Raw genomic sequence first — 18,085 nt, 5'->3', positions numbered from 1 at the left:
GACTTGTTCCAAGCTTGTCAAACAACCTTCTCATAATCTAGTTTCCCTTAAACTTTTTCTTTCAGAAGCAGGGAAGAATTTACTTGTCAGGTAAAACTAGTATCCAGTCTCCTAGATGGTTAAATTTCTCATTAAAAATTAGCCAGGTGGGTTTTTGGTGTACACATTTCATTTTCTTGTAAGTTTAGTGAACGAGACAGCCTCCCTGAGTTTGATCAGCTCAGGGGTACAGACATCATTAAGTTACAAAACTGAGACCCAGACCCTGCCCCACACTACACTGTTGATCTGCTAGTAACCAGAATCGACACTCCACATACCCAGGAGATGACAGGCAGAATCAGATCAGGAAAAAGAAGAGTTACACTTAGAAGAAACCGTCTGAATTAGATAATATACACTGTCAAAAAATATATAGTGAAAATTAATGGAAATACTTTTAAGGCTGTTTGACCAAGATAGCAGAACATAATTTTGGTACAGGTTTTACCTGTTGATATGCTCACTCATCAAAGTAGAAGCTCAAATAGCCAGATACAGTTCTTACCATTTGGGGGGAAGGGGCTATTTGTTGAATAATACAAATCTGGACCAAAAGTTGACCATGCTGAACTATATCAAAAGACCAAAAATCCAAGAAAAGCAGGAACTCACAGATTTCAGGAGACAAGAATGCTTTATTGGGTCCTTGGCATGCATCCAGTCCATCCACCCTCTCACTGTCCTCTGGCAGCACCCAGATGGTCTCGCTCCTTGCCATAAGAAATAAATTGGCGAGCTCTGCTGGCTTTCCTTTCCCGCGCTGGAATGCTGGTTGGGAGAGCTGCTATGAAAATATGCTCCCTGATCTCAGCAGCAGAGACAGAGAGATGGAACAAAGTAGGGGAGTCATCATAATGCACGTGGGCATGGAAACCGGACCTCTTGCTGCAGCTAATCAATCATTAGTTCCCAGGAATGAAAAAGACCAGACACCCCCTAAGAAATGACCTAGTTATCGCCATGACTAAGGACTTCTGCATGGGCAAACAGGTCTGTGTCAAGCTGCCAAGGTAGAGTCAAAATCTCCCACTTCATTTCCAGACTCAATGGAAAGGAAGTCAAGTATCTTTGAAGGGAAACCTTATTTTAATAGTTAGGTACATATTGTGAACCTTCTTTGTAGCCTTCCCCAAAAGGGTCTTCATCCATTTATCTGGGAACTACAGAAGGGAAGGAAAAACACCCAAACTTGGGGAGAGGGGTTCTATAGGACACTGGCTCCACACTAAGTCCAGTTGCTGGGAACAACAGAAAAGCATGAGGCCTGCCAATCAATGGGAGTGATTAATACACCAAATGTTATGCTTTCGTAGACCCAGCAGAATCTCAAAGCCAACCAGGGGTTATTTTGAGTGTACAGCTGAAATGGATATATTCTGACACAGGCACAAAGCCCACATGCCTCTCTGATGTGTGGGGTAAGAGTGACTGTAGCAGGACAGGACAAGTACAAGCCATTAGAATTCCCCCGCCCTAGCAAAATGAGAAATCAAAAGTGATACCATATTCCTGGGGAACTGCAGGCAGCAGTGTTAGTACCGGAGACTTGAGTGTGGAGTCACAGGCTCCCACCCCATGCAGCTTGGCCAGTGCAAGGCACCAGGAGATCTGTGGGATGCTGTCAACTTTCAGAAGTGATGCTTGTGAGACGTCTTCTTGCTAAAACAAACTCATTCAGCTCCTGGCATTTGGCATAAATCCTCTGATCTAAGGAATTTATTTTTCCCGCTACTTTGACGAACAAAGAACATCAGAAGCAATTTATCTTCATCTGGCAGAGCAGCAGTACTTAGAGTATCTTAACTCTGCTCTATCTGACACAACCTGGTTCACAGGGACCTTGACCCACCACCACAGTGTCCCATCACACTGATGCCATCCTGCTGATGGGGCCTGGACACCACCAGCTTCCCTAATGCCTTGGTGAGACATATGTGAGTCAAAGGTGGGCGATAAATCACGTGAAAATGCAAAGGCCTGCCTCCTTGATAAAGTTCCTGGGGATTGAGGGGTCTGGTGAAGTCAAAATATTTCCTCCACAATGTAAAACACATTATTGCATTCAGAATCCCTTACCACTAAGGCCCAATTCCAGAAAAAAATGTCACTCTGGGGATGTTGCTCCAGCCCTTTTACTGACTGACCTAAGCCACCAGCTTTCAGTTGGGCTTAAAGCACGTGAGGGCTCTCCAGGTGGGAAAGCCTTTAGTACAAATGGTTCTGCCACCAGGCCACATGTCCTGGCAGATTCAATGGTGCCTGAGGTATCTGTCTGAGGCATCTTGGGGAGTGATATGAAGCTATGGCAAGTCCTGATTCAAAAAAATATGGCAGGGTAACCCAGGGTTTTGAACCATGTAATGCTAAGGCCAAAAAGTATCTATTGAGACATGGCCTTCTAGCTTACCACTGGGCTCCAGGGCGGCCTGAAGCTTAGCTATGGCATACAAGGTGGCCATGCTGTCCCTCATGACAGGTTATCTGACCCACCCAGCCATATTCAAGCTGGGCCAGAAGCACTCCATGCTCAGGTGGGCACTCCAGAGTAGGGTTCTGAAGGTACAGGCAAGCCATGTATGTGGGCCGCTCACTCACTCTCGCACAGGCCTTCTGCCGCCCTACTGCTAGCTCTCCCCAACCTACACCGAAGCGTGGCTTTACGATGGTAGGATTTTATCTTGACCATCATGGGCGCTTCTTCTGGATTTGGATTTGCTTTCCTCACCCATCACACCTCTCCCCCCATCAATATCCACAGAATTATCAAATGCCGTAAACATCACTGAGGTATCCCCACATTTTACATTCAACCAAAGAACCCAGTTTACAGCCAAAGTCAAATAAGGGGTTGCCTGATGCCTGTGGCATTCACTCATCCTTTCAGGGTCCCCAGTCCAGAAGCAGTTAGCTTGATAGTATAAAGAAATGGTTTGTTGAAAACTCAGCTATCGCACCAGCTGTAAAACAATACCTTCCAAGGTTGGGTCAGGCTCGCGGGATGTAGCATAAGCTCTGAACTGGCAACCAATTCTTGGCGCTATTTCTTCTACAGGCTAGGAAGCAGAGTGAGAGGGCTGTGTTATCATTACATCTCAGTGTTTATTTCATACCTGAGGTTTGGGACCAGGCTGGTGGGGGTGGTTTAGTCCCCAAGGAAACACCTCCTCAAAAAGTCATGGTAATGATTCAAATGAACTGGGAGCTGAGGCACCTGGCCATTTCAGGCTCCTTCTACCTCGGGTGACACATAACAAGAGGTTATGCTTGCTGCTATGGAAAAGATGGTGGGAGTTCAGGTGGATTGGGGGGATTCCTTGGGTGTTCCTGGTACGGTCACATCCGGTAGTAAATGCTACCACCCAGACACGACCACTAAGGAGCTGGACTTCGGAAATGAAGGTTTGGATCATTCTGACAGGTAAAATTCCTGGTCATAAACACTAGTTGTAAAAACGAACTGTAGCCTTTACTCATATATCCTTTCTTGCTGGGTTATATAGTTTTGGTTGAAAATGATTAATTTTACCAGTTAATCCACAGGTTGCAGATTTTCAAAATGGGATTGAGAAAAAAGAGAGCAGGGTATCACTGGTGATGCTGGACTTTGGAGAATGGTAGTCCCTGGTCATTGCCCTTGGACTTAGTCATTTGATGTAACCTTGAATGATTTCTCTAAACTGAGAGGAATTTGCTTTTGGTTGTATGTGGGAATCATTAATACATCAGATAGAAAGAAAGAACAGTGAGTGAGTGAGTGAGTGAGTGAGTGATCTTTTGTCATTGCCCACCAAGCCCTTTCTTCCCTCCCACTTTCTACCATTCTTGTGCTAAGAATCCCCATCCTTTGGAAAACTGCCTCTCCCCCACTCCATAATGCCCTGAATCTTGAATGGAGGGGGACCCACTGTGACCAATAGCTGGCTGGTGTTGACCTGACAACAGCAGCAGCTCCTGGGAGGCAAGCTCAGAGCTACCCTGGCTCTCCCTCCCCCCGCCCCCTCCTCAAGGCCAGTAGTTCAGCTATTCCTCTGGTTCTGTGAGCTACCCCAAAGCCCTTCCCATGGACCCATTTTTCTTGCTTAAATTGATCTCAGTCCGTTTCTGTTGCTCAAAACTCAAGAGACCTAATAGAAAGAGTATCTTTTGAGACTGCCTCATATATCTTTACCCCCAAGAGCTGTGAGTTCAGGGTCTAGCTCAGGGTCTACCTATAAAGTAGGTGCTCACTGTATGTCTGCTGAATGAATGAGTGAATGAATGAATGAATGAGAAACAAGTGAACAATATTTCGGCTCTAGTTTACCAAGGCAATCTGGATAAGAAGGCTGGGAGAGTTGGGGGCACATTGGGGCAAGGGGGAAAAGTGGGAAGAGCCACCTGAGCACAAGAGGAGGTAGTCAGAAATCTCAACGTGGAGGGGGGTAAATGTCAGGAAAGGAAAGGCACTGGGGCAGGGGGCTGGAAATGGGAAGCCTCTCTACTATTTGGGGGCACAAAATGGTCAGTGAGTGGCTGCGAGGCAGATGCTGGCTGTCCCCTGGGCTGGGCTGCCTGCACTGGAGGCAGGCAGAGACACTGGTGTTTCCCCTGAGCGCCCTCCAGGGTTCCTTCGTGCTCCTCTCCCAAATGAAGGAACAATGCCACTCTGGGTCCTCGTCCCCAGATACCCTACTAAGGGGCACAAGCCATCAGCCATTGCAAAGAAGCAAAAACTATCTAGCTGTAGCCACAGAAGGCTCAGACTGAAGGTCAATCTAGGAGCCGAAACACGGATTCATTTTTTCCAGGAGCCCAAGGACTGTAGGTTGCCCTAGAGAAGTTCCTGGGGAGAGGGGACCCTGAGCCCACACACCTACAACCACACCAGATGAGGGTGAGCAGGAAACATGGTTGCTGCCTTTATTGCATTCCAAGGGGAACAGGCTAGCTCCAGACCCACCCCATCCAGGACCTCCAGGAAGGGCTCTCAGGAAGAACCCAGGGTGCCAGGCATAGCAATTCCTTGGGATCCAATGTATGAGGCCCCAGAGCTGGAGCCCCAGGATCAGAGCTAATGGATGGGGGCAGCGGTCCTAAGTTCCAGGCACAGACACACCCCTCCACCCCAATCCTTCCTAAAACCCCCATTCTACTCCCCTATGAGAATCATCCCAGCCCTCCATCCCTGGTCAAGAGGGGGTGCAAAATTCACATGACCCCACCTCCTTTCAGTATGGAACACAAGGTCCCGTCAAGTCCATACCTTCCCGCTGGCACAGCTGCTGACACAACCCTCATGTCAGTTCTCACCTCATGGACAGGGGGTATGGGAGTAGAAGGGGAGGAGGAGACTGGGGTGCACTAGAGGCCAGAGTGTCTACACTTCACCGGGGTCCTGGAGGGTAGGGTGCTGGTCAGGCTAGGGAAGCCATCAGGCAAGGGGACAAGCAGAGTCAGTGAAGGGTAGGCAGCAGGCTACAACTAGGCTCAAAGCCAGGGATGGGGGGTGGGGTACCAGGAAGCATGAGAAGCAGGTGAGTGCCTGAGTGATGGGAGAAAGAAGAGCAAGAACACGCGTCACCGAAGGCCACCACACAAGGACATGACAGGTCTGGAAGGACCCTGAGCCCCATGTGGGCTCAGGAACAAGTTAGTTGCAGGGTAAGCTGGGATGAATGAGGCTAAGTCGCCAGAAGGAGAAGACACCCTGAGAGTCACCAGGTCAGACACAGCAGAGGAAGTCTGGAGCCCTGAGGACAGGGGGAGGCCAGGGCCAAGCACAGGGCAGAGGGTGTGTGCTGGCCTGCATGCCCCAGGGGACACCATTCATGACAGGGTCTGACTGGGACAAGGGGTCGGGGTGCAGAGCTCATGCAGAGGACTCAGGGAGCCTCCACCAGTGGCCAGTGTAAACTTCAAGGAGGGTCTCAGCTCCCAGGGCACTTGGGAGGTGGATCCTGGGAGCCCTGGGTGACATGGCACCAGGCGAGGCCACTGGGCTGTGTGCCACGCACCAAAGCCATCTGACTGAGTTGCTGACTGAGGAGAGGCTGCTTAGAGAGGCCCCCAAGTGGTGCCTCCTCAGTGCACCTTCTCCTGTTAGTCGTCTGTTTTGGGAAAGTCTCCATCGGTTCAAGCTGCTTCCTTGTTCCTCCTGTGGGGGCTACCGCGTGCCCTGGGCCTTGGAGCCCCCCTCTTGGATGGGAGGCTGTCCCAATAACTGGGTGGCGACTGCCCCTGAAGCCTGAGGAGTGGCCTTGGAGCTTGGGGCACTCTTCCGGGTGCCCTGGGGACTGGGGAGGCCTTTCTTCTGGGGCTGAGGACTCAGCTGGGGGCCCTTCCTGCCGGCAGATGGACTCTTGGAGCCTTTGGCTTTGGCTTGGGGGTGGGCAGCCTCGGGGCCCTTGAGGGGCTTCAGCCCCAGCATCTCACAGAAGGTGTTGCACTGGTGGGAAGAGGCAAACTGGTCCAGCAGGGCAGGGAAACAGCTCTCCTTGAGGCCTTGGTATCTGCAGCCAAACAGTAAGAGCTGAGTGGGAGTCCCACCCATACTGAGGGTCCTTGGGGGGCCGGCTCTGGGATGGCCAGAGTGTCATGCCCAAGGTACATCCTACCCACCTGGAGGTGCTGGGGAGTCTACCTGGTGCTACCTCAAGGGGCAGCATCCAAAATCTCGATTCTAAACTGAGGTCTCATTATGCCCTGGCACAAGGAATTCGTCACATGGGACACTTGGTGTGAGGGTGACCTGTGTCTTTAATATAAATTAGAGCAGACTCCAGGCCACCACTCTGCTCACAGGGCTTGCTCATCTGTGTCGTGATGAGCTTTCTCAAGTGTGAAGGAAGGGGAGCAGGGACAGTGAAAGCCCAGGACTGCAAGTGAGTCTCTGTGGGGGTGTCAATAGCTGCTGGTCCAGGTCTAGGGGCAGGGACACAGCGGGTGGGAATCAGCGGCCTCTGGGATGTCACTACATGCCCATAGGTGCAACTGGGACCATCAAGACACAGGCCCAGCACCTCAGGAAAGAGAAGCAAAAAGCCTTCCATAGGTTACACCCTGAGAAGACTCTCAGAGGGCATTCTGTCCTTGAGAAGTACTCACCCTCGCAGCTTGGTGGCGATCTGCACATCAGTCATCTTCCACTCAACCCCTGAAAAGAGAGAAAGTTGGGACTTGATGGCAGTCTGGGCTGGTTCTAGGGCCCCCATGTCTCCAAGAGGGATCTCCCTTTAGATGGGAACATGCCAGGTCTCAGGGCCGCCTTCAGGCATCCTCTCCCTGGGTCACACCACTGGCCTGTCTCACAGGCAGCGTAGGTATCTCTGTATTATTAGTAGTAATAATATTCCCGTTTTTAAAGGTGAGGAGCTAGGCTCAGAGTTAAGTGACTCAAACTAAGTCACATTTATTTATTCATTCGATAATTGAGCACTAATCACTGTGAGTCAAAGTTCAATTTTTCTTACTAGATCCAAAACTCTTCCAACTATGCAATCCTGCCTCTGCTGGACCAGATCAGGTCACAAATTGGGCTGACTTCTGGCTCTGAGCGAATACTTTCTCCTTCCTCTAACAGATTAGCCTATCTGGGCAAGAGGCAGAACGTGGGAATGTGAGGGAAATCGGGCTGGACCAGCAGAAACCTAACTGGATGAGGCTGGCTTCTGCGTACTCGAAAAGGCAGCAAGCAAACCTTCCAAGCCAAGGCAGTCTCCTCGGGTACGATGCCTTGGAAGAACAAAGCCTGGAACCATGGTGACGGGGAAGTCCACCCCAGCGTCTTAGCGTTCATGCATTAGACTTATGGCCCTCGTGCCCCATTTTCCAATTGTCTGGTTGCTTTCTTCTCAGAACGTGCCTTTCACTAACGGTATGTTAGCGAGGCACACGTGTGAGTGGAGAGTCTGACAGGCCTGGATTGACATTCCAGCTCTGTCACTTTCAAACTGTGTGAACTTGGCAAGCCGCTTACTATCTCTAATCCTCCACTGTAAAAGAGGGGATATGTTACCCATCTCACAGGGAAGACGGCAGTGTATGTAGGACTTTAATGTGGAGTTTGAAACACAGGAGTTAGGCAATAAATATTAATTTCTTTGTCATGCCTCTTTCAGCATTTATCACATTCCATTTTGTATGATAATAAAGATGCTCCCTTCCACCTGCACAGAATTTTAGTTTGCAGACTTTCACAAATATGGTCTCAGTAATCCTCATAACAAGTCTAAGAGATAGGTAGGGAAGATATTATTCCCAGAGACAGAAAGGAAACTACAGCTCAGAGAGATTAAATGACCTGAGCTTCAGTTTTCTTCTCTGTAAATCAGAGACCCAGAGAGAAAACAATGAGTTGAAGTTAATTTCTTTGACTCCCAAGTCTTTCTACTATATCATGTTATCTCATTATAGAAATTGGTATACTTATCACAGCTTATTAAGGACTATTCCTAATTTACCTTTTTATCTTTCCAATATTTAGTAAATGTTGGATGAATGGAAGGAAGTGGAGGGGGGCGGGGAAGGAATGTACAAAGAGTGAATGGTAATGGTTTACTGTGTTACTAGCACAGTACATGGAGCTATATATACAGTTTATCTTACAGTTTAACTCCACTGAAAAGCACATTTGAGCCAGTTTTCTCTCTGGCCTGTGGTTTTCTCACTTATTTACATCCGGACCAGATGTATGCTATTCCCAGCATTCCTCTCCTCCCACTGTGCAGAAGTTGTATCTTTTCCTCTCCCCTGCCCAGTTCTGGTTTAAGGGGGTGGGCCTAGAGAGGAAGGTCAGAGAAGGAAGGAGGATTCATGCTTGCGAGGCTTCCTTTGTTGGGGAGGATCTGGTAATGGGAGAAATAGAAATACACTAAAAAGAAGTCAGAGAGACTAGGATGGTTTACATAATAACAAGCTAACAAAGATGGAGGAGGAGGAGGAGGAGGGTAAAGGAAGGGGGAGGAGGGAGGAAGGGAAGGGGCAGTACAGCTACCTGTGCTAGGATGGAAGAGAGAGTTTGGGAAGTATGGGGAGTGAGAAAGTCCAGAGAAAAGCTGCAGGGAAGGGAGGAAGGGAGATTTCAAAAAGGTGATTATGGGTTTTGATTAGATCTCATGCAATGTTCTTTGAAATAAATTCCTTTTTAATTTTAATTGAAGCCTGGAGTGTGTGCCTTTAAATACGACTGCAGTTATGGACTAGGTTACAGGAGCCCTGGGATGTATGAGGGTTGCATACAAAATGGTGCCAGTTCAACCTACTTTGCAAGGTCATTGTCAAAAGCAAACAAGTGTGAAAGTATGTGGTAGACTAGTACACAAGCACTGTGCTCTGCCCCCAGAATGCTCTCACACACGCACACAGGTACACTCACACCCTCGTACCTGCCACATCTGTGACCAGGAAGCTGCCATTCGTCCACAGGTACAGCCAGTGCTGGAAGGTCTGGCATTTCTGTACGGCCTCCGAGCTGCTGGATGCTGCTGGCACCGCAGCACGACCCCACTCCCGGGAACAATAAGGCTCCAGGGGCTTGCCCAGGTCTTCCTCCAGGGTAGCGTAGGGGATATTGTTTGCAGGCCGGTAGATTAGATACAGTGGGATGATCCTAAACAAAGTTTCACCAGCAATGAGCAGGAAGTATGGCACCAGAGAGCTCCCTGCTCCATCGATTCTGTACTCTTGGAACTAAAAGGGGGGCCCTTCCAAGAAAGAGACTGAAGGACAGCAAGGGAGGGGAGCCCACCCTGAGTTCAGGAAAGGAAATGGAGGCCACTGGCTTCACAATTCTGTCCATTCCCTGAGATCAGTGGGAGTAGAACTGAGCCATGCTATGGCCCCAGGAAGACTCTATGCTTGGGGGAGGGATGGAGACCAGCATATGTCAAACAGAAAGGAACACTTCTCGAGAGGATTCAACCAGACTGTGGCTCAATGCCAGCCAGACCCCAATATTCAAGAGTAGGAGTTCAGGTCTCCAAGTGGAAGCAATTACCATTTAAAGCTGACTCCAAGTCCACACTGGCCCCACCTGCTACCACAGCACAGTCCTGACCAGGGTGCCTACGAGTTTAGCTGCCCACTACCTCCAGAGAGGCCCAGAATATGCTGCCGAAATCCTCAATCAGCAGAGCTGGGCTAAGGGTGGGGCACTGGGGTGGTTGGGAGGAGACTGAAGACCAGGGCAGAAGCTTTCCTAAAGCAGCCAGTGGATGTTGGGGTCTTTAATTCTAGGCTTTGTGGGACCACCAAGCTGAGCATGGGGTTAGCTCTGGGCCCATTTGCACAGGGCCACAACTCAGGATGCCCAAGAGGCTGTGATATCACTGCTCTTTGTAGAAGCTCAAGTCAGCAGGTCTGCGCACTGCACGCCCCGCTCCCTGGGCACTTACTCAGGCACCTCCCCAAAGCCAGACACAGCTCGGGCTTCTGCCGCAAAAATTTTGCAGTACTCCCGACTCATGTTCTGGATCTTGCACCCCTGTGGATGACAGAACCCAAGCTGATCAGCAAGGAAGCTCCCCTGCTCCCTCATGCCCAGCTTGAAGCGGGAGGGCCAGCTGCTGGAGGACTGCAGAGAGAATTCCAGCCTTGGGGAGCTGGGGGTCACACCTTTCCTGCTCCCTACTCTGCTCCTAGTTTTTCTCATTTGTAAACAAGAGGCTTTGCATTTGTTTTCAAAGGAGTTTCCTAACAGCACTTCCTGGAGCCCCGGTGATATGTGGCAGTGCCCCAGTGGCCATGCTGCAGACAGCAAGCAGAGCACAGACCACCCCACCACAGTCACTCCCCTCTCATCTCACATATAACGCTTCTGTGTAAGATGCTTGAGGGCAGTTGGAAAGATTTCTGCTGCAAAAACGTAGTTTGAAAACTAAGGCCCCGAAGACGTAGCCTGGACTACGTCTCTCCCAGGCTCTCCTCAAGGACCATCCCAGGAGCCTCCCAAAGTTGAGGCTGAGAGGGCTTCTGCCCAGGCTGGGGAAGGGGAGGAGGTGAAAGAGTGGAAGGAGGGACATGGGGAGGCAACACAGTACCTGAATGGTGACGTCGTAGTTTCTGCCCACGAGAGAAGTCTCACTGCTGGGCCCAAACACCAGCAGGCTGAACACCTTGATGACACACGTGCGGCCCGACTCGAAGATGGGCTCCAGCCCATAGATGACCTTGGCCTGGGAGGCCTTCCGAAGGCCATACCCACATCCACCCCCTCGTAGTTCCTCGCTCACCAGGCGCCCAAAAAGCTTGTCCCCCCAGCAGCCAGAATCAGCCAGGCCCTTAGCAAACACCATGGGGGTCATTTCAATCTCCTCTCCAACTGAAGGGGAATAGGAAAAACACGGAAAACTAAAAGCTCCTGCCTCACTGATGCAGGGCCTGTAGGGCAGGAAAAGACTGGAACGCCTCCCACCCACCACCCTGGTGTGCTCACTCTGCCCATTGCTGCTCTTTGGGGTACACTGTGGGTGCCCTGCCAGACTGCGAGCTCCTGAGGGCAGAAACTATCTGATATACCCTGTCATGTAACAGCGCTTGAGTGTGCCCATCATACAGTAAGGACGCAAGCGGTGTCTATGGAGGGCAGGGGTTTATGGGGAAGTTGCAATCAATACAGAATACCACAATTACTTTGTTTTAGAATTAGGTGTTTTGATCAAATGAAAAAACATCTCAACCAGCATGTTTGACTTAAACAAAAAGTTGGCAGAAACAATCCGGTAGCAGTGAGCACCCCTGGTGCTCAGATGGTGATCACCACCATTTTCCACCCAAAGGAACCAGAGGTCCCTGGAGAAACAGTTGATTCCAGGGCTAGGACAAGAAGTGTGCTGGATGGACCTGAAACATCTTGTCAGACCACAAAGGAAAAAAGCTATTACAAATGATGGGAGGCTTGTCAAAAAGACACAAGAGCCAACCTTTGGAAGGGGCTTCCATTGGCCAAAATCAGACAATCTTACCAACAAAAATGAATAATTACTGCAATGTTTTGAACATATCAAATATACCAAAAATTCTATATTCATAACTGTAATTTTTTTTTGGTAGAGGGCAGTATCACTGGCCCTCACATGTGGGATCCGAACCGGGGCCCTCTGGCGTTCCAAGCCAGCTCTCAACCATTGCGCCACTCGGCCAGCCCATATAACTGTAATTTAAAAACTCCCCTCTCTGTGCAAAAGAAACCCAAAACACTTCACTGATGAACTTGGAAGGTTGCTAGGGCATCAACCTAGGATAACCAAATAACCATTTCTCCTTTACAGAAAAATTTCAATGAATGAATGAAGAAGAAATGATAGAATTAAAATATTCCATGTGGCAAACCCTAATGAAATAATGGATTTAGGCACTAATGGGTGACTGCTAAAACCCCTAGATAACAATAAAGGTTTATCAGATACCTTTTTTCTTTTTTAACTTTTAAAAGGGATCAGGCAGAAAACATTTGAATGAACCCAGTGATCAATCTCAACATTACTAAAAGTAAAACAATCAGACGTTATGTGCTTCCAGATAGGATGCAAAAGGAAATGAACTACACATGTGTGAAGTGTTCTTGCCAAAAAGAATTATACCTGAATCTGACCAAGCCTCTCAATCTGATTAACAGTTTAGAGGAAGCACATGGATAGAGGAACATGTAAAGTGGTGATATAATCAACAAAATCTAGAATGTAAGGAATTCTACACCTCCACTGACTTCAGCAAATAAATGGCAAGGAGGGAAAACAAGTGAGGGAGGAAGAATGTACCGTATTTCCCCATGTATAAGACGCACCTTTTTTCGAAAAATTTGGGGTCTAAAAACTGGGTGCGTCTTACACAGTGGCTGTAGATTTCAAATGCCATAGATGGAACTGAAGACGAGGCAATAATATAAAGACAGCAATTCGTCATGAGACACAGATGAGGATAAGCTAATGGTTGGGAGTTTTGACAGTGAAGAGGAATTGAATGACTTTAATAATGAATAAAACTTGAATTCAATAACTTTATATAATGCATTTTTTTTCAAATTTCGGGCCCCAAAATTAAGGTGCGTCTTATACATGGGAGCATCTTATACATGGGGAAATACAGCACATATCAGAGAGACTTAAGAGATATGTCAGTCCAAAGCAACAAGTGGTGCCTAATTCAAATAAACTAACACTTAGGAGACAACTGGGAAAATTGGATTTGGATATTTGATGATATTAAAGAATTATTATAAGGACACCTCAGAGATACTATGGGTTTGGTTCCAGGTTACTGCAATAAAGTGAGTCATAATCTTTTTGCAGGTGGAGGGTCTTGCCTTCCACCTGCAACATCTCTGAAGCACAATAAAAACGAGGTATGCCTGTACTGAGTTTTTAGGTGTGATGTTAGATTTGATATTGATTAAATTTAATTTGATAACTGAACAAAAGGCACTGTTTGAATGAATGAGTGAATGGATGGATGGATGGATGGATGAATGGATGAATGAATGAATGAATGAATGAATGAATGCATGAATGCATTAGTTGGCAAATAAAGCTCTAGGAATCTTTCCATCACCAGCCAACTGCACAGTCCTTATCCTTAGCCTGTCTCTTGCAGGAAAACACAGACTCTCCCTCTAATGTTGGAGCCTTTAAAATGCTTATCAAACGTTGAGGTATATCACTGTCGCCAGGGAGCCTAGTGGAAATTCAATGTTCCTAGGTCCTTCCCCAGAGACAGTGATTAAGAAGATCTGCAGTAGGGCCCAAGAAACTGCATTTTTAGCAGGCTCCCTGTGTGCATCTAACACCAGACCACGGTGAGGAACTCTGGGAAGGAAGCTGGCAGGGTTCTAGTGAACCACGGTGGCACATCTTGCCCTTGGTCAAGGGCTCTGACATGGGCAAAGGGCACAAGGCTGAATGAACTCCCCTTCCCTTAGCTACCTCTCTTCCCACCATCGTCTGAAACAGCCCCCCTCCAGCCTCCTCCCCAAGCACCCCCTGAACTAGAAGGCAAAGCACAGCTGTTTGTGGAGGTAAACACGGCATTTGGAACAGATTCCAAGTCCTTGAAGGTCTCCTGGAAGATGGCAGGGCAGGGACGAAGGCCACCCACTCCTCCCCTGGGGAGCTCCGTACCTTCACCCTCTTCTCTGGAGATGAATCCTGACAGCACTGTGTGGAGACAAAAGAGAGAGCAGCTGCCCTCAGGCTGGTCTGCCTGGAGAGCGTACCATCTCTCCACAGACGACTGTTGCCCTCCCAGGAGCCAGAGACCCGGGGGCACCCTCACCTTCGGGGCTGAGGCAGAAGTCAGTGGAGGCTGAGCCATGCTCATTGTGGATGGTGCATCGGTACACGCCGCAGTCCACGGGGGACGCCTGCACGATGGCCAAGGCCGCCGGCCCCTCGTCCCCTGCACTGCGAAGAGTGGAGACCCTTCCTGTGAGGGCCACACCACAGCACAGCCAGGGCCGGACTGCAGTCCTGAGGCTCCTCAGACCCTGCTCAGAGGCTGCTAGGAGCTCTGGGGCAGGTGGCAAGGGACTGTGGTCAAGAGCTGGTCCTGGATCACAGGTCCGATCTGCAGTATTGACACTCGCTAGCTGTGACCTCTGAGCCTCAATTTCCTATTCTCTACTATGGGAATGCTAGATTACTATGAGGATTAAATGAGGTGACAGACCCACAGAGATAGGACAATGCCCAGCATGATGACTGCTAAAATTAGGGAGCCAGATGGGGGGGGGCCTCCAGCTGGCTTACCTCCTGCCCACCTCGCCCACTGGGCGCTGATCCTTGGCCCATGTCAGGACTGAGTCACTGAGAATGTTGAAAAACTGGCACCAGAGCTTCAGGCTGCCTGAGGCATCAGGAAACTGCTCCGCCCGAATCTTGCGGATCACCTGTGGGGCTGGGAGCAGGGGCCCAGGTAAGAGGACTGAGTCCCTCCTTCCGCCCCCCCCTCCCCCCGCCATCGTGTGCCCTCTCTGGCCCTAGCCCTGGGTGTCCCTAGTGGAACAGGCTGAGAAAAAATAGGGTTCAAGTCCACACAAACCCACTCCTTCACGGCCCCCAGTGGCACCCCACCTATATCTCTGAGGCTTCTGCCCTGACCCCCAAAAGCACCCATCCTAGACAGAAAGAACCCACTACCGGATTGCCTCCCCAGGCCAGGAAGCGCCTCCGGGCTGAGGACACAGGCAGCAGCCTAGATAGGAGCTGCCATTTTCATCGGACAAGTCTGCAAAGAGGGGGTTCCAGGGAAGGTGACCAAGCTAAGATGTTGCTGAAGCCAGGCCTTGTGCTGAGTCCTTGATTCACTCTATGGGATTTAATCCTCACAATGTTACCATGCCGAGTAACAGAGTGAGGACAAGCAGCAGGCCTTCCTGATTCCCAAGGGGGGACCGTGAGGCTAGAATACCTTTAGAAGGTGCTCTCACATGCCACCCGGTAGCTGTAGGTGTGTCCTTTGCTGGGCCCCCCTCTCTATGAAGCCAGCCCCACCACATCGTTGCTCACCTTTTAGCAGGTCTTGGGCTTTCTTCGGTTTGGCTGGAGTTTCCTGCTTGCCTTCATCCAAGCCCAGTTCTGGATTCTGCCCACTGGCCTTGGGACTGGAACCCAGGTCTTCTGCTGCTGGCTTCTCCGCTGCCTGTGGCACCTCCAGCAGGCCTGCCTTTCGGCCCTGGGTAGGGGAGCGTTTCTCCTGCCCTGGAGTCCCGGGGGACCCAGGCGAAAGGCCCTTCCTGGGCCCTCTGGGGGAAAGCGTGGGACTCTCCCTTTCTTCAGGATTGGCTACCTCCCCATCTCCTGCTGCTCTGACCTTAGGGAGAAACCTCTTCCTCCGGGCCCCCAGAGCCAGCTCCTCAGGGGTAGCTGCAGGGAGACATGTGGGCGCCTCCCCTAGGATTTCCTCCTCCTGGAAGGGTTCCTGGGCTCTGCTCTCTGCTGACAGAGGGCCCTGACCAGAGGCTGTCTGCCCACCCGCCTCCCTCAGCTGACCCTCCACAATGCTCTCCTGGGAGGTGCCCAGGAGGCCTGGCTCCTCAAGGGGGCCCTCTCCCTCACCCTCACCAGGCCCTTCTGAGACCAGCCCAGGGCCCTCCTCCTCGCCTACCACGATGGCTGGGACAGTGAGGGGGCTGGGGCCAGGGCACCGGGTAGCAGCCAGAGCCTGACGGCTGGCCTGCACCTCGCGGTCCAGGAGGCCGGTGAGGCGGCGGGAGGTACAGGGGCTGAGCAGCAGGTTCTGTGCGCTCTGCACCAGATGGTTGTTCTCCACGCGCTCCAGGATGCGCCGAGACGTCCGCGGACTCAAACCAGCCACTTCCACGGTGGAGGCCAGCATTCCCGAGGGCGCTGGGCCTCCGGGGGCAGCTCCCCGCTGGGCCTCCATGCCCGCTCCACTCATCTCAGTGCTGGATAGCTTCAGGAGCAGAAGCAAGTAGTTCTTCAGCGAATCTATGAGGCCAGGGTCACAGCTCTGGGGGCGTGGGGGCCTCCCTTCCACATCTGGCATCTTGGTGCAGGCCCCCTCATTCCTAGCTGCCATGGTTTCTGGTGGATGACCCTGGGTGGGGGTTCCCAGCCCCAAGTGCAGTGGGGTTGCAGAATTAAACAAGGCCTGGTCGCCAGAGGACAGGAAGGCGGCTGCATTCATGTGCTGTGAGCTATCAGTCAGGCCAGTCCCAGGAAGAGAGGGCACAGTGGGCCCCTCCGGGCTCAGGCCAGCCGGAGCACAGGAGCCTAGATCCACAGGCAGCACTTCCCTCCTCTGTTCCTCCTTGGGGCCCTGGAACAGGTCATCCTCCAGCTTGTCCTTGACCAGGCCTGACCACTCTGGCCCCTGGTTTTTCTCTCCTCCCGTCTGCTCCAAGCTACCCTCAGGAGGCAGCTGTGCTGGGAGCGTGGGGCCCCCTCCCAGGGGACCCAGCACAGTTTGTTCTAGGTTCTCAGAGGCTGTTACTGCTGCTTCCTCAGATCTGAGCATGAAACCAGATTTTTCTGGGACAGAGGGCCTTTCCGGGGCCTTTTCAAAACATTCACTAATCCGAGGAGACTTGAGACCCTCTGAAGGTGGGCATTCAGGGGCTCCGGGCTTTGGGCTGAGGCTGGTCACCGACTCCTTCTCTGACTGACCTTTAATGGCTGTGCGTACGCTCCCCTTGTCTTCCTGTGTCCTCTCACCTGCCTGTGTCCTCTTCACCTGTGTCCCCACCCTTCCCTGTGCTGCTACATCCTCCTGGGAACTCCTGTCTGAAACTGGCCTCTCACTTTCTTGTGTCACGTTCACCTGCATCTTCCCATCTGCCTCTGTATTCTTCTTGCCTCCAGGTTGCCCATCAGCACATGTTCTCCTACTCTCCTGGATTTCTGTATCCATGGGCTCAATGACACCCTGACTTTTGGGGGTGCTGCCAGCAGCAGAGGCTGCATCAGTGCTGCTGCTGGCCAGTATGGTAGGAGCCATGGTCGCCTGGGACTCCGGGACCTGAGAACACATGGACAAAAGCAAGAACTTAATTCATGTGCCTCAGGGTCTCTCTCCAGCCTGGCATCCCAGCCTCCTGACCTTGGCCAGAACTGCCCCGTGAATCCTGACACCTGGTTTCTGGGGCTCACAGGGGGTGGGGAGGTAAAGGACATGTGACAACATGCCAAGCCCGCCCACCCCATCCCTAATTCCAGAATCTAGATCAGGTAACACCCAGCATCCAGGCCCAGCTCCAGCCCTTCTCACCTCTCCCTGAAGAAATCCTGCCTTTCCTGGAAGGCCCTGCTCGTGTGTTACCCCACCCCACACCCAGCTACTTGGAGGAGAGTCTCCTCTCCCCAGGGCTTACGAGCAATCCATCTGTCCCTCTGTGTGGCACCAATTGCCCTGGATAGAAATATGGGTGAACGACGTTTTATATATATATATATATATATATATATATATATATGGAAAACCTCACTCTTCACAGCAATTTGAAATAGTTATGAGAATTATCTCCATTTTAGAGCTAAGAACACTGATGGTCTGATTTATCCATTATCAGATAGTAAGTGGCGGAGTTTAGTTTAGAAGCCAGCTGTGTCTAGCT

At 50.8% G+C, this 18,085-nt stretch overlaps 2 protein-coding genes across 11 annotated transcripts in view; both read right to left on the bottom strand.

The window, feature by feature from the left end:
• The window catches only part of SLC28A1 (solute carrier family 28 member 1), a 61,449-nt gene extending 57,224 nt beyond the window's left edge, over positions 1 to 4,225 (bottom strand). For all 8 annotated transcript variants that reach the window (XR_002123743.1, XR_002123742.1, XR_002123737.1 and 5 more), the window contains exon 1: positions 655 to 4,225. The gene's annotated coding sequence lies outside the window, so the exon portion shown is untranslated. The remainder of the gene's footprint in view (positions 1 to 654) is intronic.
• Positions 4,226 to 4,916: 691 nt separating this feature from the next.
• ALPK3 (alpha kinase 3) overlaps positions 4,917 to 18,085 on the bottom strand; it is a 37,252-nt gene continuing 24,083 nt past the window's right edge. For 2 of the 3 annotated variants that reach the window (XM_019640053.1, XM_019640054.1), the window contains 9 exons: positions 15,519 to 17,490; positions 14,760 to 14,907; positions 14,287 to 14,414; positions 14,133 to 14,168; positions 11,058 to 11,338; positions 10,413 to 10,501; positions 9,405 to 9,628; positions 7,126 to 7,174; positions 4,917 to 6,530 (listed from right to left, as the gene is read on the bottom strand). In XM_019640053.1, the coding sequence (XP_019495598.1) occupies positions 6,185 to 6,530; positions 7,126 to 7,174; positions 9,405 to 9,628; positions 10,413 to 10,501; positions 11,058 to 11,338; positions 14,133 to 14,168; positions 14,287 to 14,414; positions 14,760 to 14,907; positions 15,519 to 17,490 (3,273 nt within the window). In that variant the 3' untranslated portion in view covers positions 4,917 to 6,184. The remainder of the gene's footprint in view (positions 6,531 to 7,125; positions 7,175 to 9,404; positions 9,629 to 10,412; positions 10,502 to 11,057; positions 11,339 to 14,132; positions 14,169 to 14,286; positions 14,415 to 14,759; positions 14,908 to 15,518; positions 17,491 to 18,085) is intronic. The other variant, XM_019640055.1, reaches the window with a different exon arrangement.

This window comes from Hipposideros armiger, unplaced genomic scaffold (genome assembly GCF_001890085.2).
Source record: "Hipposideros armiger isolate ML-2016 unplaced genomic scaffold, ASM189008v1 scaffold_48, whole genome shotgun sequence".
NCBI lineage: Eukaryota > Metazoa > Chordata > Mammalia > Chiroptera > Hipposideridae > Hipposideros > Hipposideros armiger.
This window is presented reverse-complemented; position numbering and strand designations above follow the sequence as displayed.